This window comes from Pleurodeles waltl, chromosome 12 (genome assembly GCF_031143425.1).
Source record: "Pleurodeles waltl isolate 20211129_DDA chromosome 12, aPleWal1.hap1.20221129, whole genome shotgun sequence".
In the NCBI taxonomy this organism is placed as follows: domain Eukaryota; kingdom Metazoa; phylum Chordata; class Amphibia; order Caudata; family Salamandridae; genus Pleurodeles; species Pleurodeles waltl.
This window is the reverse complement of record NC_090451.1, coordinates 607,129,769-607,155,615: the sequence shown is the minus strand read 5'-3', so window position 1 is coordinate 607,155,615 and position 25,847 is coordinate 607,129,769. Positions and strand designations below refer to the sequence as shown.

At 43.4% G+C, this 25,847-nt stretch overlaps 1 protein-coding gene across 2 annotated transcripts in view; it reads right to left on the bottom strand.

The window, feature by feature from the left end:
• Positions 1-510: 510 nt before the first annotated feature.
• The window catches only part of PEAR1 (platelet endothelial aggregation receptor 1), a 273,016-nt gene continuing 247,679 nt past the window's right edge, over positions 511-25,847 (bottom strand). The window contains exons 19-24 of one of the 2 annotated variants that reach the window (XM_069217862.1): positions 21,167-21,385; positions 11,615-11,730; positions 6,830-6,956; positions 5,149-5,211; positions 3,096-3,308; positions 511-821 (exon numbers count right to left, since the gene is read on the bottom strand). In XM_069217862.1, the coding sequence (XP_069073963.1) occupies positions 658-821; positions 3,096-3,308; positions 5,149-5,211; positions 6,830-6,956; positions 11,615-11,730; positions 21,167-21,385 (902 nt within the window). In that variant the 3' untranslated portion in view covers positions 511-657. The remainder of the gene's footprint in view (positions 822-3,095; positions 3,309-5,148; positions 5,212-6,829; positions 6,957-11,614; positions 11,731-21,166; positions 21,386-25,847) is intronic. The other variant, XM_069217863.1, reaches the window with a different exon arrangement.

Below are 25,847 nucleotides of genomic sequence, written 5' to 3'. Positions count from 1 at the left end.
GTACCCTCATATAGTTTATCGAAGTACAATGTTCAGATTCATCGACAGTTCAAGCAACCAGAAGTCATTTCCTTTGTACAACCTTTGTGATGATTCTTTCTGGGAAAAATGGAAAGCTTGTAACTTGAAATATTTTGCCAATAAACTAAAAGCAGTCTTCCATCTAAAAAAAATCACAGTGGAGGGAAAGTACTGCAAAACCTTTGCCCTTCAGAATAAAGAAAGACAAAAGTGATCAGTGAAATTCTCAAATGAAGGAAATTCTTCTTGTCTCACCATTTTAAAATTTACATTCCACATCTTTGTCGTTTCATGGTTTTAGCAAGGAAGTTGCTCCTGATCAGAAGTTCTTAGAGAACATTTTGCATGACTGTGGATCCAAACCCTCGAGATGGGATAGGGCATCATCCTCCGGGAGGTATTCCTCTTCTTTCATTGTCACAGCTGTGGATAACCACAGTAAGATCAGTTACACATCTGTGCTCCGAGACCTTCAGAAGTCACCAGGAATAGGGTGTTATTCACTCAAGAAACGCCAACTCAAGCTGTAAATGCTAGCGATCTCCTCTATGCCAAAGGAGGGGAATCCTTCCGCTGGGGTGTAACAGTCCTGCCCCTTTAAACACACAAAAAACACAACGTGTACCCTTGTTGGTCTCACCGGTCCAGCCGTCTGGCGCGGGGAGAAGGGGGATATTGCCGTACTGGAGGTACATCATAGTGGCAGGGAATGTGGCTATTCTTGGGAGAGTCATAGTGGTTGGAAGGGAGGTTGGGAGCCGGACTGCAGGTGACCCCGTTTGCTCCACGACAGCTTTCTGCTGATTAAAATATAAAATAGGAAGTTAGACAACAAAAGTAAGTTGGCTTAAAGTGTTCTGTGCCTGAGACCTACACTAAGGCGACATCAACATTTTTCTAAAATCGTAATGCTCTTGTGAATAAATACAAAAATACTAGGCCGCCTGCTATTTCTTTTGCCCCTCAGCCTTTCAATCTTTCAATCTTCCATATTTTCGTTCTGACCTTCTTTATTTTGCTGCGTTCAATTTTTTTTATAGTGAGTATGCATTTAAGTTGGGCAACAAATTAGCATTAAGTTGAGCAGTTTATGTGATGCTAAATGTTGTGTACAGCCTTTGATATACAACAGCAGAATTTTGCCTTCCAAATTGCAGTGACCGCAAATACCATGTTGGGTTCTCCCAGGCCATCGCATCTATTGGCCAGAAAAATAAAAAGATACTACAGGAAAACTAAATGTATAGGTGATTGGCTTATTATTAGTTCGTGAACTGATTTATTTCACTGCACTGTTCTGAACTTTGGCCACATAACTCCAGGAGCCCACCCTTGCTTCCAACTATACTTGTATGATTTTAGATTGCTAAAGCAATTTGGAGCAGAGCCATCTTCCAAAAATGGCACCAAAATAACACACAATGAGCTTGATGCTTGTTGGCAAAATACATCTAATTTTAGTAGCAGAGGTGTGGAACCAATCTCTGCATTACCTTTGCAGGCGGCCAACAACCTTCCTTCGACCTTGGAGTTACTCCAGCTTTTTGCAGAAGTAAAACCCCAAACATTTGCAGGATGGTAAATGTTAGATAGGTGTTTGTGAAGGCCACAAATTCACACGTTTAGGTGCATTTCCAAACTTAGCGGGCAAACCGCACCTTATCCATCTACTAACCAACCCTTGCATGGGGTTTACTACTGCATTATGCTATGCAGCTGTGTTTGAACATTGTAAGAGCAGTAAAACCATTTACACCAAGTGAGTATACTTTCATGGGTAGCTGTCATCCATAAACAGAGATTAAATGAAGTGTAAACCATACTCTTATGGCTTTAAATAGCGTTCTGAATCATACCCCAGATACTCAGTCTAAGAAGCGCAGGTACATATCAGATAGATTATTTGGAATCACTTAATGCACCATTTGGCTAAGTTAGCCTCCATGAGCTATTTGTGTGAATCTTCTACCTTCACCTAGAGTCAGAGCCATGAATTCAGTATTTATATGTATGGGCTGGTAGGCATTTTGTTTCTGAAATGGAGTTTATGAATGTTTGAGTATTTGCCACAAGTTGTTGTCATCCTTACAATAAATAAATGTATGCCACTTGTGTAGCTGCAAAGTGCTATTATCTCGCCTTTATGTGCATTGAGGTGTGGCAGTTGCCTAGAAAGATTCTGATTGCTGTTATCAATATGTTCGGTGAAGCATTTTGTTTGGATGACTAGGACAGGTGGTCCTCCTGTATTGAAGAGATCCATTTTAAGGGCCTAGTGTGGAGAGGCGCTGGCTGGAGTTTTATTATGACAGTAGAGAAGCAATGTGGGGCTGGAAATGTTTGCGCGTGGGTTTGAGGCTTGTCTCCTGTGTGAGGGCCAGATATGTATGTTGATTGTGGGGTAGAAGATGATATGCAGAGCCAAGGTGAGGGGTGGCTGTTCAAGGTGTCTGGATGTTCGTGTTTGCACCATTGTTGAGGAGGAGGTATGTGTTTTGGTAGGTGCTGTGTGTAAGGGATAGTAATATGCTCAGGAAGTAACTCCAATATTTAAGAGGAGGGGAGAAGTATTTAGATATGTGCCCATTCGTGAGCTAGAGGTGAGATTTCCTCAACACAGGGTTTTTCTCAGCCCAGTTCACTCACAGTACACTAACCCAGTTCAAGAAGATTATCTGAATGGTTGTGGTACACAAGAGTATGTAGAGAAAACCATAGATTTCCCTGTGGTACGACTCTGACCTTAGTGTATTAAAATAGTCTTAAATATCTAACAGCCATAAACATCATTTATAACCTCTGTGTGAAGCGGGTCCTATGCATGGACACACAGGGCCTGATTACAATTTTGGAGGAGGTGTTAATCCGTCCCAAAAGTGACGGTAAAGTGACGGATATACCACCAGCCGTATTATGAGTCCATTATATCCTATGGAACTCGTAATATGGCTGGTGGTATATCCGTCACATTTGGGACGGATTAACACCTCCTCCAAAGTTGTAATCAGGCCCATACTCTTTTCCTCATTCACTCATTCTTCACATGCCCACTGGGTCTGAGCTCTCTGTGGTACCTTCTTCTTTATGTTCTTTTAAGCCCTTGATGGGATGATCCAAGATTCCAATCTCAGCGTAGGACATCTCTCGCCTCACTGGTGACTTCATCTCCATGTAGCTTCCCTCTGACGTCTTACCCATCAACATTGGGAGGTCCTTGATAGTGGCGTAGGGGTTCTCACTGTTCAGAGAGGAGTCACTAGTGCTGAGGGCTATATCATTAACGTATTCTACAAAAAAAACAGGTAATAATGAAACACTGAAGTTAAAAGGGTGACAAGTGTTGACCGTTTACTTTTTTGGAGAATGATTGTTCAGTTTTGAATGGCAGCTATATTAAATAATTCCATATGTCGCTCGTCTAAGATTATATCAGTGAAAACAGTCCTGACTCAGTATTATTGAGTATAGGTAATAAAGATCGCCGACACATGGTTCGCTCCTGATCTGAAGGCCTAATGGGCTTTCTCAAGGTACACAAGAGACTTCCCTCATGGTGCAGCGAGGAACCTCACAATTACCACTGCAGACTAGACTTCACTATAATTGTCTTCCTAATAAAGCAAGTGTTATTCCAACCAGTGGCTAAGAGCGAAACACATGACACTACCTTGCTTGAAGGCACTCAGCAATACTGAGTCAACATGGTTTTTACTGATGTAATCTTTGGAGAAAGCAAAATAACAATCAGTTGATTACATTCATCTGAACTACTGTCTCATAAAAAAGAGTATGGCCCTGACGACTCCACAACCCAACAGACTGAATAGTTTTGAGTAGGATGAAAATCCTGATTATATATCTTTTTTTTTTATGTCCATCCGGGGAATATATGCTCTCGTTGGGTTTGTTTGTGTTCTAACCCATATTTTACTGTTCTTAATATTCATTTATTATATTACATTTGGTGCCTGAGTTGTACCCCTTGGACCTCATCGCCATCAGTAGTGGAGCCATTTATTGAACAATATGGCATGTGAATGCCAATTGCATCGTTGATAGCTTGATATGCAGCATAGCACCCAGCAGGCCCCCTGTCTACTGCTGACCCTCCAACTCTGCAATGTGCATGAGCAGGTATGAAACATGCTGCAGTGAAGATTCTTCCTCTGTGATGAGCAATGTAGATCAAAAGAAGTTTGATGGGACTGCGTTCATGGAGCATCAAACTATCACTGAGAGTGCTGTTCCTAAGGAGCTCAAAGACTTCAGATTGGATGCCTTTTTCTTGGACAATGAAAATGGGCCCTATTTCAGATGGCAGGCATGGAACGATATTAGCAAAGTTACCTTCCAAGTAGTTTCTGTGTGTCAATTTCTAGGTATCTAAAAGCTAATTATTTCTCTGACTGTTGCATTACATTACATCAGTCCAATAAAGGTCCAATAAAGGGTATCTAAACATGGACTGGTTTTCAAACTCAAATAATCCCATATTTAACTTTTGTTTTCTTCAAGGGTGACATAAAAACTACAATGTCGTTGCACAGGCGCAGGAGTCTGCAAACTTAAATCCAGAAATCACAGAGCTGATAGCAGTTGTGATGAGGCCACAGCGAAAGCACACAAAGCCAGCAACCAGTATAATGTTTGTGAGATCTTGGACATTTTGTGCATAGAAGTACTGGGGGGATATCCACCATTTACTCCAGCGGTACAATTATTGAAGCTGATTCATCACAATACTGAGGAACTGGAACTGACATCACACACTCTTTGACCACAATGACAGCTCCACCGACAATATCCTCCTGTGTGCTTCAGGGTGCTATGAAAAGGCCATGTAGTGGAAAATGTAAAATGTAAACACAGTAATTGTAACCCTGTGTGCTTTCTATTCCTCTGAGAGCAGTGGAAGCAAGTCCAGTGTGCCGGGTAGTTAATGTCCGTGGGCACAAACATAAGGAATTCTGGCTTCACGGTTCTGTTGGAACACTGATCCACACTAAATGGATTTTGGGGCAGGGAAAATCTTTGCGATTTATGTTTAGACCTTCATTTAGGATATTTGATGTGACTGTCTATTGTGCTCTTCCGTGTGCACCAATCGGTTATGAAGTACTTCTTTACCTTTATTGTAATATTTTCCGGTGCTGTTGCTGTAGCTGTATCTCCTGTCCATCCTGGTTCCTCCTGTAAAACAAAATACAGAAACAAGGAAGAAACGTTTAGGCCTATTTGATCATCCTGGGGTCAAGGGCAACAAGAAAACATTGAGCTTTATGTTCAACCAGTGGAATTTCTTTAAACAAATAATTTATTTTCTGCAAGTTAAAGTGCTCTTACCTCATGAGAGCAGTAGGTGATGGGGCAGGGAAAAGGAGGAGGGACATAGCAGCAGGACTGGAAGGAAGGTGAACGGTGTCACACAGGCGTGGTGGCAAAAGGGAGCGGGACCAAAAGCAACCGCGCATGGGACCAGGCGAGTCAGTGGAGAGAGGGGTCTGATGGTGCAAGAAGTTGAAACGTGTGGGAGAATGGGAGGATGATGATAGAAGCCGGTCAGGCAGAGGAGAAGGTATGGCACAGAAGGGAAGAACTGTACAAAGCTAGATGAAATACACTGCAGTGTAAAACATGAAACTAATGATTAAGACGCTCTTCGTAACTGAGGTGGAAAAACGATCATAAAGGGTGCAATAGTTCAGAAAATTGGAACATTACATTTTAGAAAACACACAACAGTTTACAAAAGAATGTTTGTGACATAGGGCCAGATGTAGGTAGCGTTTTGCATGGCGCAAACTGCGAAAATCGCAGTTTGCGCCATGCAAAACGCGCATCGCGATGCTCACTCACATTTTGCGAGTTGGTACCGACTTGCCAAATGTGAATGCTACTCGCAAATAGGAAGGGGTGTCCCCTTCCTATTTGCGACTCGCACCGCGATGCAGAATTGCTTTGTGACCGCGAACGTGGTCGCAAATCAATTCGCAGTTACAACCAGTGTCACACTGGTGGTAACCCATTCGCAAAAAGGAAGGGGTCCCCATGGGACCCCTTCCCCTTTGCGAATGTTGCAAAAAATGTTTTTTCAGAGCTGGCAGTGGTCCAATGGACCACTGCCTACTCTGAAAAAACGAAACCAAATGGTTTTGTTATTTTTTTGTATTGCAACTCGTTTTCCTTTAAGGAAAACGGGCTGCGATAAAAAAAAAAAAAAAAAAACATGCTTTATTTAAAAAGCAGTCACAGACATCAAGGTCTGCTGTCTCCAGCAGGCCACCATCCCTGTGAGTGCAGGGAATCGCAATGGGGTTGCAAAATGCGACCCACCTGATTAATATTAAAATTAATGAGGTGGGTCTTTGCGACCCCATTGCGATTCGCAGACGGTGTCTGAGACACCGTTCTGCATCCGAATTTGCGATTCGGAAAATGCTACATCTGGCCCTTAGTTCTCTGTAGGAGGCTGCCTACTAACATTTCCAACAACTCTTTTGGGAGAAATCCGGGAAACAAAACCGGTAGCATCTAGAGTGTAACACCAAAGATTGAATTAGTTCAGTTCAGACTAATGAAAGTGATGTCCTTTTTCTATGAGTTAGGTCTGAAAGTTTGTGTTCACACCCTTTTGAAAAAATTTGTACACAGCACACCATATGCACCAGAAACACTGTCAAACAAAAGTAAGTCCAATTCAATACACCGAAGGGTACACAGAAAAAAAAAATGTTTCTCTCCAACTCTGAATGCAACCTCAAACTATGAAATTGGTGGCAAACATGGAAATAAGTCAGGTGATCCTTGCCTAGATCTTTGTGGTTCAGTGGTGGCCCCTGGTGTTTCCAGTCTGCTGGCAACGTGGCATTACAGTCTAGTCCATAGGCACCCATGCGCTCCCTCTCCACATTCTTCATATTGGAGAAAAGCTGATTCTGCAATAAAAATTCACCATTAGCTGCAATGTCTCTATCCTTCCTTACTAGAAGAGATGATTATTCTAAGTAGAATAAGCACTAATTCATAGAACATAGGCAATACATTATTATATACACTAGGACCGATGTATACTAAAATAGGGCATTGAAGGCAAGAATGTAGGAGAAAAGGTGTCATACTGGAAGAGATGTCGGAGAATGGTATCTGGGAACTAAGCATTAGGGTTAAAGAGATGTGAGGGATTAGAACTTGGCTGGTAAAGTATTTTGCTGGAGGTACCGTGGGTGATTAGAGTGTGGAGAACCAATTATTATTGTTGAGGCGGTATGGGAGACCAGAGTCTGGGGAATTAAAATTATATTACAATGGGCTGGTGAGAAGATACCTGTTATGTTTAGGGTTCCTTTTCTGTATTTATATAGAATCCTCTTACACCAACGTTCTTATGGAACTTGGAAATTCTTCTGGGTTAGAATCTAAAAAGGGAGTTTCAGTTGGGTGTTTGATCAGTCAAGATGCTTAGTGGCAGTAAGGATCTTAATTAAAGATAGTTGCTTTCTCCATTTGGAGTATTTCCTAAGGATACAGCAAGAATCCATGGAACTAAATGTTGTACTTGGATGGTTTGGAAAGACTTAAACTGAGGAGCTCAATATTATGCTGAGTGGATGGGCAATTACGTATTATACTATTATAGTATTATACTAGAAAGAATGTGAGAAACTGTGAGGAATTTAGTAGTATACTAGAATGGATGTAGCAGACAAGAATCTGAAGAATGGGAAATGAATGACAATACTAGCTCTGAATATACACCAACAAGCATTAAAAATAGCCAGCACCTAATTGTCATTATTTTTAACCAAAAGCATAATCCTTCCACGGAGTTGGTGTTCCACTATCACTTCTCAGCATCTCACATTTCCTTCCTTCTTGATCAGTATCTTGCAACTTCTTCACAAATTCACATTTCTCCCCAATGTATTCTTAACATGCTCCATACCTCATCACCTTTCTGCACCAAAGCATTCTCCTTCCTTCAATTATTCTCTTGATTGCAGTGATTCTTGTTTCATCTTTCCCCCCTTCAGTCCAATACTTTTACTGCCCACCAGGGACATTCTACTCATTAATCTTCAGCCCCCCACTTCAAAGTTGTGGGTCGACTTGATAACTCCCCTCAGACACAAATGAAACTCTTTGGAGTTTGGAAACTTTCCTGAAAGCCTTCAAACTGGGATCTCCCCATGACTGAAGTTTTTGCAGTACGATGCAACCACTTCTTACACAGTGCAGAGTTTCCTGATCTTCCTTCAGGTAAAGGCATCTGATTACATGGAGGAAAACTCCTGTTATTCTGGTTGCAAAATGTTGCTTCTGTTTGTAACCTGAAAACTATTTTGTGAATCATGTTATGATCTAATAGGTTAATATGTTAACTATGGAATTGTCTGACCTAACTAAGAAAAATTAGGTTGGTTGCAAATTGTAACTCATTCTGATTGGTCAAAATCACGGGGTGGAAACCGAAAAGGATCAAAAGAACACCACGTCTGTGACTGATTTAAATAAAGGAATTTTCCATATATAAGAGTAGTTCGAGTTCCTTAAAGGATAGAGGGCTACTTTAAAAATCAGCCTTATTTTTTAAAATTTCAATAAAACGTTCTCAACTCCTAAAGTGGGTGTTGTAAATGAACAACAAATATTTATGAGGTCGCAAACACTAAATTGTAGTGTTTGAGAAGGCAAAAAGGTTGTACATCTGCCCTTAATCTGCAAATCTATTTCATAAAGTATTAATGTAAAACAGTTGTTCCACCAAGAGTCCTGTCCCCACAGCCAGCAGTAATTAACTGACAATTTACAAAAAATATTTTGTCATCAGGTACTGGGTAGACTTAAAGATTGGATGGATGATAACCATGTTCTGAGCCATCTCCAGGCCGGTTTTCGGCAGAAGATTAGTACAGTCGACCAGGTTTTCCGCTTCCTCACGCTTAAGTGGAAGGTAGTGGATATTGAGGCTAGGAAATTGTTTGTAGCCTTTGTCGATCTTAAGTCTGCCTTCGACCTAGTCCCGCGTACGAAATTGTGGCGAATTTTGAATCAATCTGGAGTGCTGAGCCCCCTGTTAAATTTGATAAAGGAGCTGCATTCAGGGAGCTATGCTAGAATTAGATGGGGGCCGCAAGGAGAATTAACAGACGAGATTGCAGTATGCAGAGGAGTTAGACAGGGGTGTGTCTTGGCCCCAACTTTATTTTTACTGTTTATCAATGCCTGTATCCCCTACCTAATGGACTGTGACAGTGATGCTCCCAAAGTTGCAGGAGAAAGGGTACCGTGTCTGCTTTTTGCAGACGATACTCTGTTAATATCACAAACCACTTTAGGCCTAACTAAACTGTGAGATAAGTTCACATGTTTTAGTGAAGCCCATGGACTGGAAATAAATTCGTCCAAAACTAAGTACATGGTGTTTGGTGATCATAAACAAAAAGTCGGGAAAAAGATATATCTGGAAGGGGAAGTTTTAGAAAGAGTTCTTGATTTTGACTATCTAGGTATAAGGCTGGAAGACTCTCAGAAATGGAAACCCCATTTATCCAAGTTGGACATGAGCTTTAAACAGAAATCTGGAAGTATCTTGCGATATGTAGCTAAATCATCTAGCTTCACAATTACCTGGCCAATTGAAATATATAAAGCTCAAGCTAGGGGCGGAGTATTATATGGCGCAGAGCTATGGGGCCACTGTAACTTAAAGGATTTGGAGAAAACTGAAAATTCCTTTCTGAAAAGGTTATTGAAAATCCCGGCAAGTTCTCCAACCTTGCCTGCTCGGTTGGATCTAAACCTTTACCCTATTTCTCATATCGCTGCCCTACGGCCTCTGATGTACTGGATCAGGCTATGGTCCTCGGACATCTTTGGTCCATATAGAGCTGGGCTTAGTGTCCTAATGAGTGCAGAAGCCCAAAAAAAGGTCAGGTGGTGTAAATATGTGAAGGAATTCTTATCTGACCTTGGCCTGGATAGCCTTTGGTTGAATACTGCCCATATTCCAACAAATGCTGCTCAACTTGTGAAAGATGCATACTGGCTGAAAGTCCAAGTGGATAAATTAGCAGAGGTTCCTTCGACAAGTCTTACTAATACTTTTTTATCCCTGAAATGTTGTTATGAATTTGAGAATTTTATGGATTTGATTGTTCCCCCTTTTGCACGAGCACTTTTCATCAGGTTTAGGTTAGGGACATTACCACTTCGTTCATTTACTAGCAAATGGACAAATCTTGGTGACGATAGTGACTTATGTCCAATGGGTTGTGGAGTTACCGAGCATTTAGCCCATGTTTTATTTTGTTGCCCTGCGTATCGTAAGCAAAGAGCACGCTGGCTTATTCCGCTTTGTAGATCTATGGGCCTTGTGTGTGGGTCAGTTGCCTTTAGGATCTTGAAGTCGGGTGCCCATGGTAAAGTGGCATGTCCATTGGCAAATTTCCTGAAGGCTATTTGGGCAATTAAACAAACATTATTCAAGTTAGGAGCATATCACTCAACTTAACATCATTCTTCCATGTGATAGCAAGTAACAGCTGACTGTCAATTTTTGGTGTAGAGACTAATGTGTTGTGGTCTGCATCCACTTTTACATTGTTATGTATTCGAATATTTATGTATTTTAAACGTGGGCTATGCTGTGCTGATGTTCTGTTTTATTGAAGCTGCTCTCTTTTTTACTCATTTTCGTATTATGTTTTAGCATGATTATATTGTGTATTTATGTGCTTTGATGGTATTAATTTGCCGAATAAAGCTATCTATCTATCTATCTATCTATCTATCTATCTATCTATCTATCTATCTATCTATCTATCTATCTATCTATCTATCTATCTATCTATCAACTGCCACTATAGAAACACAACAAAGCTGGCAATTCTAAGATGGTGTAAAGCAATTATATATCCAGCTGAAAGTGCTGTCACAACAGTCCACTCATTAATATACAAACGTCAAGGCATTTCTGTTTTTAAGAATGTAGCTATTGTTAGTTTTTATTATTTGTCTTTTAACGTTCATCTCTACAAGGCAAAAAAGGAAATTTCCCAATTAATATGCCTTTAAACGTAAAAGAATAGTATTATCAAGTGAATGCTTTCGGGGCAGATTTCAACAACCTGTTCAGTTCTTTATAAAACCTCTGAGACAATGCCTAACTTCTCGTTAAAGAGAAGATAAATTCACTGGTCATCGACCTGGGAAATGTATTAGTTCCCCAAGTACTATCTAAAGCCCTCTCAACCAGAACTGATTAAATCCTCAAAGAAATGAAACTGGATGGTTTCGGGAAATTTTTGTGTGTCGTGCTGTCCCCCTTCCCTCCTTCTCTTCATTATGGGTCAAATGCCTTTTCTAGCAAAGGTGAACCATACCTGGAGGACGAGAAAAACTTCCCCAGGTATATTTACATTGGTTGTGCAGTCAGACAGATTACTGGTGACCCAAGGCCCAGATCCCCTTCTGACCAGAACATCAACTTTTGGCAATGGCAACATCCATCTGAAGAAGTATCTTGAGAAACCCAGCTCATTTACCTCCATGATGAGAGACCATTTAGTTATTTCACATGTACGCAATAACTTACTTTGACGGAGTTCCCCCGCTCCTGGTTGTTGGGAACAGGGGGAGGAGCACCACCACACTGTGATAGAGTATGGTAACTTGGGTTGGAATAGTAATGCATGTAACTGGGAGGAACATCTGAAAAGAGAATAAAAAATATATGGTAAGTCTGGTGACAGTACTCTTGTTTAAGAATATCATAATGTATATTTTTGGAACATTGAGGATTTTATTTTGTTTACTGGAAAGAAAGACTGTTGTATGCATGTACGTTTAGAGGATGGAAAGAGGTATTCCAAGTTCTATTTTGAAAGTCTGATTTCCATAAAGAGTTTATATAAGATGGGATCACTTAAATTAGCACCACTCAGGGGCTGCATGAACACCAAGTTCTCCATTTGAGTGTCATAGCAGAGATAAAAGATAAAAAGCCACATGGGATGCCTAAGAGCTAATGGAAATGGTTGGATACATTTATGGAGAATTTATCTTTCACAGTTCCACCTTTAAGGGTGATTTGAGAGAGAGAGAGAGTGGCTTTTAGGATTAAGGGAAGATATCTGATAGAGACTTTTAGCCGCAGATTCCTTACTTTTGAATTTCCCCAGGCATGAGACTCAATCTAGAAGATTTTCAGGTGCAATACCACTGTTCTCCAGTAGGTGGTGTTGATCGGCTCTGTGCGGTGTCATCGGTGTTGCACACGCCGGAAGTGACGTCCACATCACCTATATAGGTGCCACCATGGCACGCTGACATCAGTTCTTTTCTTTCCATGCCAGTCAGCGCAGATCTGGAGAGAGCTACCCTCTCTCATTTTTTGACAGGCTTTTTTTGACATTTTGTCAATCCCTTTTTGAGGTCTTTTACCTCCTGGTGTGTCAAGAGAATGTATTTGAGGAAGCCAGGCGTTAAACGGTGTGGTGCATGTCACCACGCCATGTCGGTTATGGACCCACACCTCATGTGTCTGGAGTGTGACCACAACTCCTGCTCAGACTGCCAGGCCATGGCACTGAAGGCTTTGAGGGAGCAGTCCCTAAAGCTGCTAGCAGCCCGGCAGGTGACACCACAGGGATCTTGATCCTGGTTGAGAGGAGGATCCTAATATGGCTTCAGGAACCCCAAATCCTCTCCGTCCCACTCTAAGTCCTCAGGACATTCAAGTAAATGGCACAAGAAGCACAAGGAGCTGAAGCATGCTTTGACTTCTCCTCTGTCGGCTGATGCGAAGAAGGAGAATCGGCATTCAAGGCATGGTTCTGCGGAGCCTATGCCTGCGTCGACTTTGTGCCTGGGAGCCAGAGCAACCCCCGCTCCAACAAAACAATTTTATGAGGCCATAAGACTCATTTTTTAGCAGGCCATCCCATCCAGAGTGCCTTCAGGTCTTGAGGGTTGGAAGGGGCCCCATTTGGTTCCACATCAGTAGTTCTGTCCTCAGCTCCAATGGGCCCTCATCGATCCAATTAAAGATCTGGACAGGTGCTGTTCCTGATTCCTCCAGCGCCACCTGTTCCCACTGGCGGCGCCAGCCCCTTTTGGATCTGTGAATCCAACACAGAGCCGACTCCTGCACCAACAGGACCGGTGTGTCCCAGGTCGGTGTCTCAGCCCTATTCTGAAGGGCTAGTACTTGGGGAAGAATTGGAGGAGTCACTGAACCCTTGAGAATACCAGTCACAAGGTCAAGACATGGACTGGGTTGAGGAACTGGGTGATGCCAGCAGTCTGGACATGCCTCCAGATACCGGCATGTTTTCTTCTCCTATCGTGGCTACGGAGGAGGAAGCTACATAGGCCATGGTGGTGAAGAGGATGGCTGAGGTCCTGGACTTCGACTTACCCTCTGTGGTAGTCAAGACTAAAGGTTTGATTTAGATTTTGGAGGATGAGTTACTCCGTCACAACGGTGACGGACATCCAGTCCACCAATATATAAATCCCTATATCCTATGGCATTTAGATATTGCCAGATGGGATATCCGTCACAGTTGTGATGGAGTAACTCATCTGCCAATATCTAAATCAGGCCCTAACATCTTGACGGAAGAGTTACAGCCAGGAGCTTCTTCTTCTGAACCTCTGCTTCCTTTCACCGAAGTACTAACAGATGTCCTACTGGGAATCTTGTCCAAGCCCAGCACAGGGGCACCTGTGAACAGGACAATAGCCCGCCACCATCGCCCTGCCCCAGAGGACCGAAGTTTCCTTACCCAACACCCCACCCTGGAAAGGTTTACGGTCCAGGCTTCCACTTCCAGGGCATATTCCCTGCTGCACATCCGAACAGGGAACCCAGGAGGCTGGAAAGCTTCAGAAAGAAAATATTTTCTTCCACCAGCCTTGCACTGAAGCCAGTGAATGCCACATGCTTATTGGGGCACTATTCCAATACCCTGTGGGATATGGTTGCGCACGTCTTGCCACAGGTCCCGGAGGAGGCCTGGGCCATTCTCGCCCAAGCGGTCAAGGATGGGAGAGACGCAGCCAAGTTCACTATTCGCTGTGGTTTAGACACAAACCACATACTGGGCAGAGCGGTTTTCATGATGGTGCTGCTCAGGCGGCACGTCTTCAGAATATCTGGCTTTTCAAGGGATGTCCAGGCTTCCCTCATAGACGTGCCTTGGTATAGAAACCTTCTCTTCAGGGACAAAGCGCCAACCACAGTCTGCCCTTCGTCCTTTTCGTGGCTACGGAAGGGACGTTGAACCGCGCTAGCCCTATCCAAGCCACCGTCCCACGTTCCCAGCCTAGGGGTGGAAAAAGCACAGTTATTCCTGACCCCATGGGTCAGGTAACCAGCGGTCTGCTACAACCACAACCCCCGCCCCCCAGCAGCTGCAGCCTTTAAGCCCTCCTAATCTTGCCCTTCAAGGTCATGGGTATCCAGCTGGTGGCAGACTCATCTACACCACTGGCAGTCGTTAACAATGGATAGGTGGGTCTTACAGATCATTCAGAGGGGCTACTCCCTCCCCTTCGAATCTGCCCCTTCCTCCCTGCCTCCATCTTACAACTGGCTGACGGAGGATCATCTGTACTCGCTACGCGGGGAAGTCAGAGAAGGCTCTCTTGCCCACAGGAGCCATAGAGAGGTTTCCAGGGCAAAATGTAGGCTGTGGTTGCTACTCTATCTACTTTCTGGTCTCCAAAAAGGCAAGGGTCTTCACCATATCCTAGACCTCCAAACCCTCAACTTCTTTGTCAGAAAGGAGAAATTCAAGATGTTCACATTGGCTCAGGTCTTGTCTCTCCTGGATCCCGAAGACTGGATGGTAACATTTGACTTGCAGGACACATATTTTCACATTCTCGTCCTGCCTTCCCACAGATGTTACTTGTGGTTCATGGTAGGCCACAAGCATTTTCTGTTTACCGTGCTTCGCTTCAGGCTTACCAGTACCCCTTGGGTGTTCACTAAGGTGATGGCTGTGGTCACAGCTCACCTGAGAAGATTAGGACTGTCAGTCTTCCCCTACCTTGTCTACTGGCTGCTGAAGGCGGGCATGCCCCAGGCTGTCTTCGCCTACCTCCAGACTACGGCAGACCTCCTGCATTATCTGGGGTTCACTATAAATGTGCCAAAGTCACACCTGACTTTCGATTCAGTCTGATGCCTGGGAAAATTCTAAGGTAAGGAATTTGCAACTAGAAATCTCTATCAGATAAACAAATTATTTACCTTCAGTAACGATTTATCTGGTAGAGAAATATTCGAGTTGCAGAGTCTGTACCGACCCACCCATCCTCCCCGCTTGCAAACTGATTTCTATGGACAGGAATTTCCCTTTCAGGGTCCTAGCTCTGGCACACCAATATCAGTGTTGTTGATGGCTCTGCGCTACTGGCGTGGAAAGTCGTTGAAAGAAACTGACGTCAGATCGTCGGGTGGCGCTTAAGTAAGTATGACAGCGATGTCATCACGGTGACCATGACGCCTATGACAAATGAAGGATCGACCGATGCCACCTGATGGTGTGCAAGGGTATACTTGAAGAAAAATCTCTGGATCCATTTGACGCCTGGGGAAAAGCTCCCTTTCATTGGAGCTGCTTTAGACACAGTGCAGTTTTGGGTGTATCCTCCCCAGCAGCGAGTCCAGGATATTCAGGCTGTGCTACCGATGTTTCAGCCTCTGTCCTGGGTTTCAGACTGACTCTGAGGCTCCTGGGCCTCATGGCCTCCTGCATCCTGCTAGTGACACATGGCAGATGGCATATACTGGCTCTGCAGTGGGTCCTGGAGTTTCAGTCGGTGCAGCATCAGAGGAATCTCTCTGAAATGGTCCAGATCTCAGAGGGAACTGCTAAGGACCAACAGTGGTGGCGAACGAACCGAAATTGGGTCAGAGGCAGACCACTCTCCCTTCCCCAACCAGATCTGACAGTAGTGACAGATGCTTCACTCCTGGGATGGGGCGGCCACCTGGGAGACGTGGAGATCAGAGGACTCTGGTCTCCAGCAGATTACTGACTCCACATAAACATGTTGGAGCTCTGTGCAGTCCGACTAGCATTGAAAGCCTTTCTACCCTCCATCAAGGGAAGGCTAGTGCAGTTGTTCATGGACAACACCATCCACATGTGGTACTGCAACAAACAGGGCATGGAGGGGTTGTGGACCCTCTGTCAGGAGGCTATGCGTCTCTGGACATGGCTGGAACAGCAGCAGGTTCCCTGAATGCCAGACCGGACAAACTGAGCCGTCAATGCCTAGCGGATCATGATTGGCATCTACCTCGGACTTGGCGCAAGGTCTCAGCAGTGGTGAGAGCCTTGGTTAGATCTGTCCACCTCTGCCAAGAACGTGCAATGTCAGCAGTTTTGCGCATTGGATTTTTCAAGGCGGCTCTCGCTCAGAGACGCTTTTCATCTAGAGTGGAGCTCAGGCATCCTGTACGCCTTTCTGCCCATAACACTCCTGCTTAGCTTTCTCAAGAAGATTAGGAATGACCGGGCCCAAGTCAGGATTGTGGCTCCTGACTGGGCATGGATAGTCTTGTATCTTGTGCTTCTGAACATGAGCATCGATCCTCCGATCAGGCTGCCCCTACAGGAGGATCTTCTGTCGGAGCAGCAGGGGAGGGTCCTCCACCCGAACCTGTCAACTCCACGTCTTCTTGCGTGGAGACTGAGCGCGACAGTTGACACCTTTTGACCTTCCTCCCAAAGTCTGCAATGTTATTCTGTCAGCCAGGCGTCCATCCACCAAGATGATATACACCTGCCAATGGAAGAAATTTGTATTATATTGTTCAGAAAAGTTCACTGACCCTCTTTCCCCTTCTCTTTCTGATGTCCTTCTTTTCAATCTTACCCTTGCTCAGCAGGGCTCTGCTTTGGGTACTATGAAGTGTTATCTTTCTGATCTGTCTGCCTTGTTGCGGCTTCCTAACCAACCCTACTTATTTAGATTCCCTATTGTAAATAGATTCCTGAAGGTTCTTGTACATATGTTTCCCTTATCTCCCTTCATTATGCCCCAGTGGGACCTTAATTTGGTCCTCACATTCTTGATGTATGCTATTTTGAGCCTCCTGATAAATGTCCCCTATAGCTGCTCACGATCAAAACAGCATTTCTCGTGGCAAGTACATCTAGCTGGATTGTGCGTGAGCTGCAGGCTTTGTCAACCAAGCCTTCCTACTCGTCTGTTATCCCAGAAAACAGGTGCTTTGCACGAGGGCCACTTTTCTCCCGAAAATGGTGACACCGTTTAATGTGGGCCAATCCATCACCTTGCCCACTTTTACGTGCTTCCACATCCCTCTAAAGAAGATGAGTGACTTCACCATCTGGACACAAAAAGAGCATAGTTTTACCAGGATCACACAAAAGAGTTCCGGGTGGATGACCAACTCTTTGCGGGGTATGTTGGTGCAAAGAAAGGTCAGGTGGGGCAGAAACGCACCGTCTCCAAATGGGTTGTTCTCTGCATGACAATCTGCTATGCATTGGCCAAGAAACAACCCCTTGAGGGCTCACTGGCTCATTCCACCAGAGCCAAGACTGTGACCACTGCATTAGCACATGGAGTCCTAGTCCTAGACATCTGCCAGGCAGCAATGCGGGCCTCCTTGCAAACGCTTACCAAACATTAATGTCTGGACTGTCAGGTCCGTAGGGATGGATATTCCACCCGTTTGGTCGTACAGGACTTCCAAATCTAAATTTGCCACAGACCCACCTCCGGGGATGGTATTGCTTGAGTGTCTATTAAAAGGTAAGGAATCTGTGGCTAGAAGTCTCTATCAGATGAACTAGTTACTTATCTTTTGTAACACCTTATCTGGTAGAGACAATATATAGCCACAGGTCCCTTACTGACCCATCCTTCCTCCCCACACTGTGGACAGATTTCTAAGGTTAGGGATGATCCCTTTCAGGGCCCTAGTTTGGACACACCAGTGTCAGTGCACTTCATGGGTCCGATCTCCTGGCGTGGAAAGTCGTGAAAAGTAACTGATATCAGCACACCAAGGTGGCACCTATATTTAGTTAACACAAACGTCTCTTCTGGTGCAGATGCCGCTGCGTGGAGCCAATGGACGCCATCTACAGGCGCACAGGGGTACTGCTCACAAAAATCTTCTGAATACAGTCTGCCGCCTGGGGAAATTCAAAGGTAAGGAATCTGCGGCTAGAAATTGTCTCTGCCAGATAAAGTGTTACTGAAGGTAAGTAACTTGATCTTGTAGATGTGCTAGTGACTCTGAAAAGACTGTAGATTTTAGGCAGAGCCATCGACGTGTCAGGTGGTTTATTAAAGGAGGTGTGAGTGAATGAAGATACAAGTTGCATGGCCAGGAAAACACTGTCCTGATTCCATAGTTGACTTTCAGATTTCCACCACTTCCAAAGGCAATATAGAAAACCATCTGATCCTGTCCTGCTCATTGAAGTAGTTCTGTTTAAAACAGTATAACAATAAAGGTGTCTCTGTCTTCAAGATTATTATCTAGTAGTGTTTTAGGACATGAACCTTCATTGTTTAGACAGGGGGATAACCTGGCGCACAGCAGCAAGTAGTGCTGAAATAGAGTTGAACAAGCAAACATTCATAAAGATTAATGATGAAAAAGCAGCAGGCAAGGAACTGTGTGGTTTGTCAATGAAATAACCTCGGTTAAGTGGGGGAGGAAGTGGTGTTTTGTGTCGGAAAAGGTGAGGACAAATAATATTTGGTGAAGGAGGATAAGTTGTTCACTGAGAAGAGTCCAGTATACTGTAGAGGAGGAATGGCCTATGAAGTATAAAGGAAGAACGTGCAGAAAAGGAGGTGGGGCAGGTCACGTGGAAAGGCGTGAGGTCTATTGCAGAAGGCTTCCTCTGGTGATGAATGGAAGCGCTCAAGCAGAAGTGAAACACTGTATAACATAAATGAAGTCAGCAGTGTGTCCTGGCTCCCAGTGGGAACCTGCTAGCCAAAAAACAATTAAAATAGGAAAAACCAAGTCCAGTGGGCACTCAGGCTCTGAGCTCTGGTGACACTGCACCTGCTGTGCCAAAGTAATCTACACCCCTGTTTCTGTGGTGTGCCGACAAAAATAATCCAGAGAAATGTTTTGTCGGTTCTTAGATTTCAGATATCAGCCATTAGGAGAAAAACGGTTTTCACTACCAGGACGCGTATTTTAGAAATATGTTAAGTACATCAAAACACCTTCAAATGCATTGAAACTGCTCTTCAGTTCCACAAAACATCGAAGGCCTGCTTTAAGCTACTTTGTAAACTGTTGGGAAGAGTTAAGTAAAAGGCTACAGCGAGGATTCATATTCTAATTAGAGGTGAGCCTATATTTTGGGGCCCATTTTATTGAAAAGCGTACAGCACAACCACGCAGAAACATGCTTTACAAATTATGCATTGATTATTTTAGAAACAGAAGTGGGTGAAATTCAGGGGTGTAGCTTGGTCAGTAAGATTGGGGGGTTGTAAGCTTCAGAATTTCCAACAAATGCTACAAGCAGGGCACATGAGAGGGGCTAAAGTGGCAGTGGAAGGGAGACTAATGGGGATTGGGAGGGGTAGTAAGTGAGAGAAAACACAGTATTTGGTAAAATAACCAATATTTTTTACAACTTTTAAGGCAGCGAGGGAGACAGTGTGTGTGATTTTTGTCCGCATTTATGTAAACATTTCTAGTGAAATCCGACAGGCACCTCACCATACCTGACTGAAAGCACCTGTACCCAACTATTTGCCAGAAAATACATTTATGAAGGGGGTGTAACACTCCAAAACCCCCCTCTGAAGCTACACCCCTGGTGAAATTCTTGGGTTCCTTTGCAGTGATCAGAAATATCAGCTATGAATTTTGCGACTGGCCCAAATTGTCACACAGTATATCAAAGAAAGTTCATGTTAATGGGTTAGTTCGTGCAGTAAATCAGCTAACTTTATGTCACAAGCTGGTTTTAGTCCAAATTATACTGATGCATTACAGAAGTAGAGATCATGCACAAAAATCAAAAGTAATATACAGCAGAAATTGGAACCACAGGGGAAAACTACAGAGGTGGTTGAGAAAAACACACATTTATATCCAAAAAATACCAGTTCTGCTTCCAAATGAAAAAGATGAAGAAGGATGGATTGAGGAATCAAAAGCAGCCCTATGGACGTCATTTAAGGGTGACCAGGGGACACAGCTGCGACCCTTGGCTTGCCCTTTTTGATCCCTGGCACTGCCTTTGCAACCACTGGCCTCAGAGGTGGCAAATTTAGAGCCAAGAACACAGTGGCAGCTCCTCCTTATAGAAGTCAATTGCGGCTCTACTCTCTTTGTTTTCTGTCAATTTGTATTACACTAATCGTGAATATTATATTATTCAAGATTAGTGTAATAGAAATGGGGTACGCTTAGCTTTAATATGCCCTTTCGTGGCAGTTGAGGTAAATAAAATGCTTTTAAATTAATGTTGTGTGCGTGCTTGCGGGTACGAGTTTGTTTATGTGAGAGAGTGTGTGAGAAAGTGTGAATTTGTTTGCATGTGTATGTGTGCCTCTGAGTGAAAGTGAGGTCAAAGGGCGTGTGATGTAATTTCCGCTACTCCTGACATTTTGGTGAATTGACATCCAAGAGCAGCACTGGCACAATGCTCTAAGCAGCCCCACTCTCTTGTACTCCTCGCTCTATTTCTCTTTTTCCATCAATCTATTCTCTCATTTTCCGATTTCTTTCTCTCCACCTCCCTCCTGCTATGTTTCTCTGTCTGAACCTCCCTCGTACCTGCCGTAGTTAATCTCCAGAAGCTGGGGAAAGTGACAGAGGCACCAGAAGCTGCCATGGGCTTTGAAAATCTGCCTCTGATGGCTCTGGTCTGCTGAGAAAAAAGTACAATGGAATAAAAGGCCATTCCAACCCCGCCTTTAAGATAGATACCTCAACTGGGATTCCTGGCCAAGCTATGAGAATGGTAAGCCCCCTCTCACCATGGGCATGCTCCCTCAACATGCTTCCTGCACAAATATGTTTTACGTTCTAAAGGGTTGCGAGGATTAGTGCCAGACCAGCATTGTGTTGTGCTCCAGACCTCAGGACCGTTCCACACTTTAATCGTCTCACCTGGCACTGCATACTCTGAGTTGACGATCCGACCCGACGTGTATGCCACCGCGAGATTCCGGGTCTCCTTGTCCTTCTGCCAGTGTCGGTAGCACAGAAACATGGCAATGAGTCCCACCACCAAAATCACCAGAACAATGATGCCAATGATGGCGCCCAAAGAGTCGTACCCTGCTGGTGCTGCTGGGACCATTACAAATGGTTTTTCTGGATTCAGGTCTGTAAAGCATGTAATTATTTTATCATTTTTATACAATATTTAATGAATACAAATGTTGAGCTTCAAATTAGCAGGTTTAAGCAATTAATGATTTAGTACCTGCCAAATATGACAATTTAGGGTTTCCAGAAGAGGAATTATTCTTTAAGGTGAGAAGCCCCCTGCCATGTGAATAACAACAGTGAAAACGTGCCCTACTCATGTTTCTCCACATCTTCCTTCAAAACTAGCTCATTATTTGCTCTAACAAAGCTAGAACTATCAACCATCATGATTAGTTAACAGATTGGTAATTGGAGTTTAAATGGTGCTAGATAATATCAACAAATCCCGAAACTAGTCCTAACTAATACAAATTAATAATCTACTACTGCTTTTAGTCTTAATAGATATTTTAATCCCACCAAAATGATCAATTATCCCAAGACGGCGGTCCAAGTACTACTTAGTCTTGCAACCTTGACAACAGTTTCATTTTTCAAGTATGGATGTTTTATGAACCCACTTGACATAGGACATAAGGAACACAAACCAAAAGTACTACAATCAATGTATCTCCGTGTCACAAAGAGTCTCCAAATGATGCCACAACACCACTTCTTTGCTAGGTTTTCCGTTCTTAATTGCCATAGTAGAACAGGCAACTCCTGTCCTCTAATTAGTTGCAATATGTTTTTAAATCGAAATCCTTTATCAATAGTATGTTTTTTTCATGAAATCTTTACAACCTATTTATGTGGTCCTTCTTGTGTAAAAGCTCTCATAAAGCTAAAAACACATAGAAAGTATTAAGGGGTAAACTCCCCTTCTCGGGTCACGTTTACCTGCCAAAAACTCTCCTCCATGGAATGACCCCCTTAAAAACAAACGTGTAAATAAAACACACCTGGACAAAACGAAATGACATCAGAGTATTTCGTCGCTAGGTACTAATGTACCTCTATTTACTTGCAGAATGGTAAGAAAATAATTTTTTTTTAAACCACAGAAATCAATGGAACATTTAAGCTTCATACGAAGCAGAGATGAAGCCACCTTCTCTTAATGCAATAAAGATCCAAAATAAGTAATGTAAATAGGAAATGGCAGAACACAGCTGTCTAGGACCTAAATGGCACATATCGCTACTGTGAAAATTATTTTAAGCAGCTACTCACGTGTCTGTTCTGGTGTAAGGCGTTGCTCATTTTTTTTAAGTTCCCTGTGTGTTCTGGTATCGATTGTATCTAAAGATGAGAGGACACCAGCCCTCACCATGTGCTTTGTTTAGCCAGGATTACTTTCATTCCATTTATTGACTGTTTCAAAGAGTATTGTTTTATCATCTTGGGATCAAGCCCTGGTGTATAGAGGATTAAGAGTCACTAAACAGAAGTGCAGTGCAGTATTTTACTGAGTTGCTCCCTGTTGTAATTATATTCCACAGTCTCTAAGCTTTGAAGCTGTTATGAGGCTATATGGGGTATTTCGTAGTAGGCCTGAGGAAATGTCTTATTCCTTTCTTTTAGCCTTTGCAGATGTGTTAGACGTTAAAGTAAATTCTGACTATTCAATAGTGTAGAAAATACTCTATCCCATGTATTCTCTTTATTTGACATGCAACAGTCGTTATGGTCTCCTTTCACCTTGTGTGGGAGCGAGGGGGACCCTAAGTCAAATGCTTGTTCTAAAACAAGGTCAAGCAGTGGGCATCTGTGGTTGACCGTATGTTAAACATAGATCACTGTAGTATGACCATTAGCATAGAAACAAGACAGGGCTGCCTGAAGGCAACAAAATAACCAATTGGAGCGCATCTCCCTTGGAATGGCTGTATGCATAGAAACCTGAAAGAGCTCTGGCTCATAAACATATTTTTTCGCTAGCAGAGGAGTCAACTACACAGATATGTCAGATCCTGTAGTTTCCGAAATTCTGAACAACCCCCCAGTAAACCTTACAAAAACTGATTTAAAATGCATTGGCACCATACATCTGAGTGAGCAGGCAAATGTTCTGAAATGGCTTGTTGTAACATCTGCATGGAGAGGCTTTTGTTTTTCCAGTGCTATGTTGAGAGTCTGCAGTTCCTTTTCCCCATCTGCATTAAGTGGATACAAAACAGTGAGAAATTTTGCTATTATTGCATCTGCTTACCACGAATGGGAAAAAGGATGGAATGGGAGAAATGCCCTGTATAATGAGCATTCTTCTTTCTGGGCATTGGGTAATGCATGGAACAAGGAATTCTTGGGGTGTCTGGCATTGTCAGGGGCAGGTCTTTGTAATTTCAGCAGGCCATTGTATTTAAAATCCTACAATTTGCAGTTGGTCAATTAATCTGACGATACACAACTGATTTTGTTGTTGGCTGGCAGCCAGGAGCTGGCTTCTTCTCATGGCTGCATGCAAGAGATCAGAATGTGGCTTAATTCTAAATCCTTTAAGTGTAATGGGGACAAGACCGAGCTGCTGGGCTGTCCAGGCAATAAAGGTCTAACGGGGCTTCCCCTGAATTCCTGGCTGTTTCCATCAGATGGCAATATTGCAACTGCGGACACAGTTCGGAACCTGGAGGTTATGTTTGACAGCAAGCTCAGCATGGAGAGCCATCTGAAAAAACAGCAGGCACTTGCTTTGCACTCTTGAGAGATTTGCAGAAGATTCTTCTGGTGCTCCCTCCCTCAGTTAGAGCTCTTGTGATTTGTAGTGTCATTCTTGGTCAACTCGACTGTTGTGATGCTCTTCTGCTAGGTGCCCACACTATATGTTGCTCCGATTGTCAAGAGTAGTGGTGACTGTTAAAATTGCCCTGAATAGACCTAGAAGGGCCTCTGGTGCCTTATCATTGAAGGAGTTACATTGGCTGCCACTAAAACAAAGAATCTCTTTCAAGTTACTCTGTACTGTGTTCCGAGCTATGCAGGGATCAGGCCTGCCCCTTTATGAAGTTGTCATGAGAGTTATATTCCAAATAGGGATCTCCGCTCCCCCTTGGCTAAACTGGTTTGCTTGACCAAGTTTAGGAGAGCCAGACAAGATGGTCGCAGTACTTAATTTGTCAATAAAAATGTGCCGGTGCCCAAATCTCTCCTCTGAAACATGTGACTCCTGCAATTAAATGGGTAAGCACAGAATACTGAGACAGCGTAATCCTAAAGCCATTTTAGGCCTCTTTAATCCATTTACATCCACTCCCTGCCCCATTCAGCTCACCCTTTCAACTTTCTGCTTTCTCTCTTTGTGGCGCTTTTACATATTTCTCTTCCTCCATCTTTAACAAAGGCGTCTTCTGCTCGCAGTAAATGCCTGGTGCAGAAAAATAAGTGCCCACCCCCAAAAAATAAGTGCTGGTGCACCCAGCCGGCAACCACCTGCTCAAATTAAGTACTGGTTGGTCTGACTTTTATGGTCAGGGCAACCAGAATCTGGAATCAGCTCCCGGCCTCCCTTAGATCACTAACCGACCTCCTGCAATGAGCAAATCCGTAAACCTGTCTTCTGTTTATGGCCAGCGCCAGAATACCAGTTTGGTGGCAGTGCGCTATAGAAATGTCTTAAATAAATACATAAATTACCTTAATGGTAGGTACATTAAGCTAATTACAACTGCTGGTTTCTGACCGTGCTCTTCAAATAAATGTTTCCAGCAGGAATCCTTCAGTATGGTGTCTGCCTGCCAGGAGGCACCTGAATGTAGCCATGATAAGCAGACGCCTCTGCTAAGGAAGTTACTTTGGAGTCTACTGTGTGGGGCCCAGAAATTCAAATATCTTTATATAGTTAACATCGAGGTGAATACATTTCCCAGGGACTCACAGGGGTATAATTATACTCTGTTTGTGGCAAATTTGCGTCAACATTTTTGACACAAATTCAGCGCAAACCTAACACCATATTTATACTCTGATGCCCTGCCCGGCGAACGTCAAAATTCAACAGTGTGACTCATTTTCTGGATGCGTGAAACCGCCTTGCGCTATTGACATGCAAGGTAGGCGTTCCCTTCCAAAAAATGACTTGAAGGCATGTCCACCTTATTTATACTCCTGCGTCATTTTGTAGCAGCTTTAGTTGTAGATTTAGCAGGTGTGTGCAAACCAGATATTTTGCTTGCTTCACTGGGAATAGCTGTTGTTTACCGTTAAGGCTTGAGATCATTTCGCATTTTCGTTTTGTAATTTTCTTGATTTCCACAAGTCCTGTGAATCAGTTTGTCCACTTTATAGGTCTGCTGCTTCTCTGATGTCATGGGGTGGTAGTGACATGTAAAAGATGCAGTGAGGCATGCTGTCAACTGTACACGTGCGGTGTCCATAAAAGATATTCTACTGGCGACCAAGATTCCAAAATCACTCCTCTACATGATCTGATCAACATTTGGGATAAAAACCTGAAACCCTACATTAAAAATAATTTCAAACTCCGCTCCTCTGTATTAATGGCGGCAAAACAGAAATGTGCAGAAATGTACCAAGGACA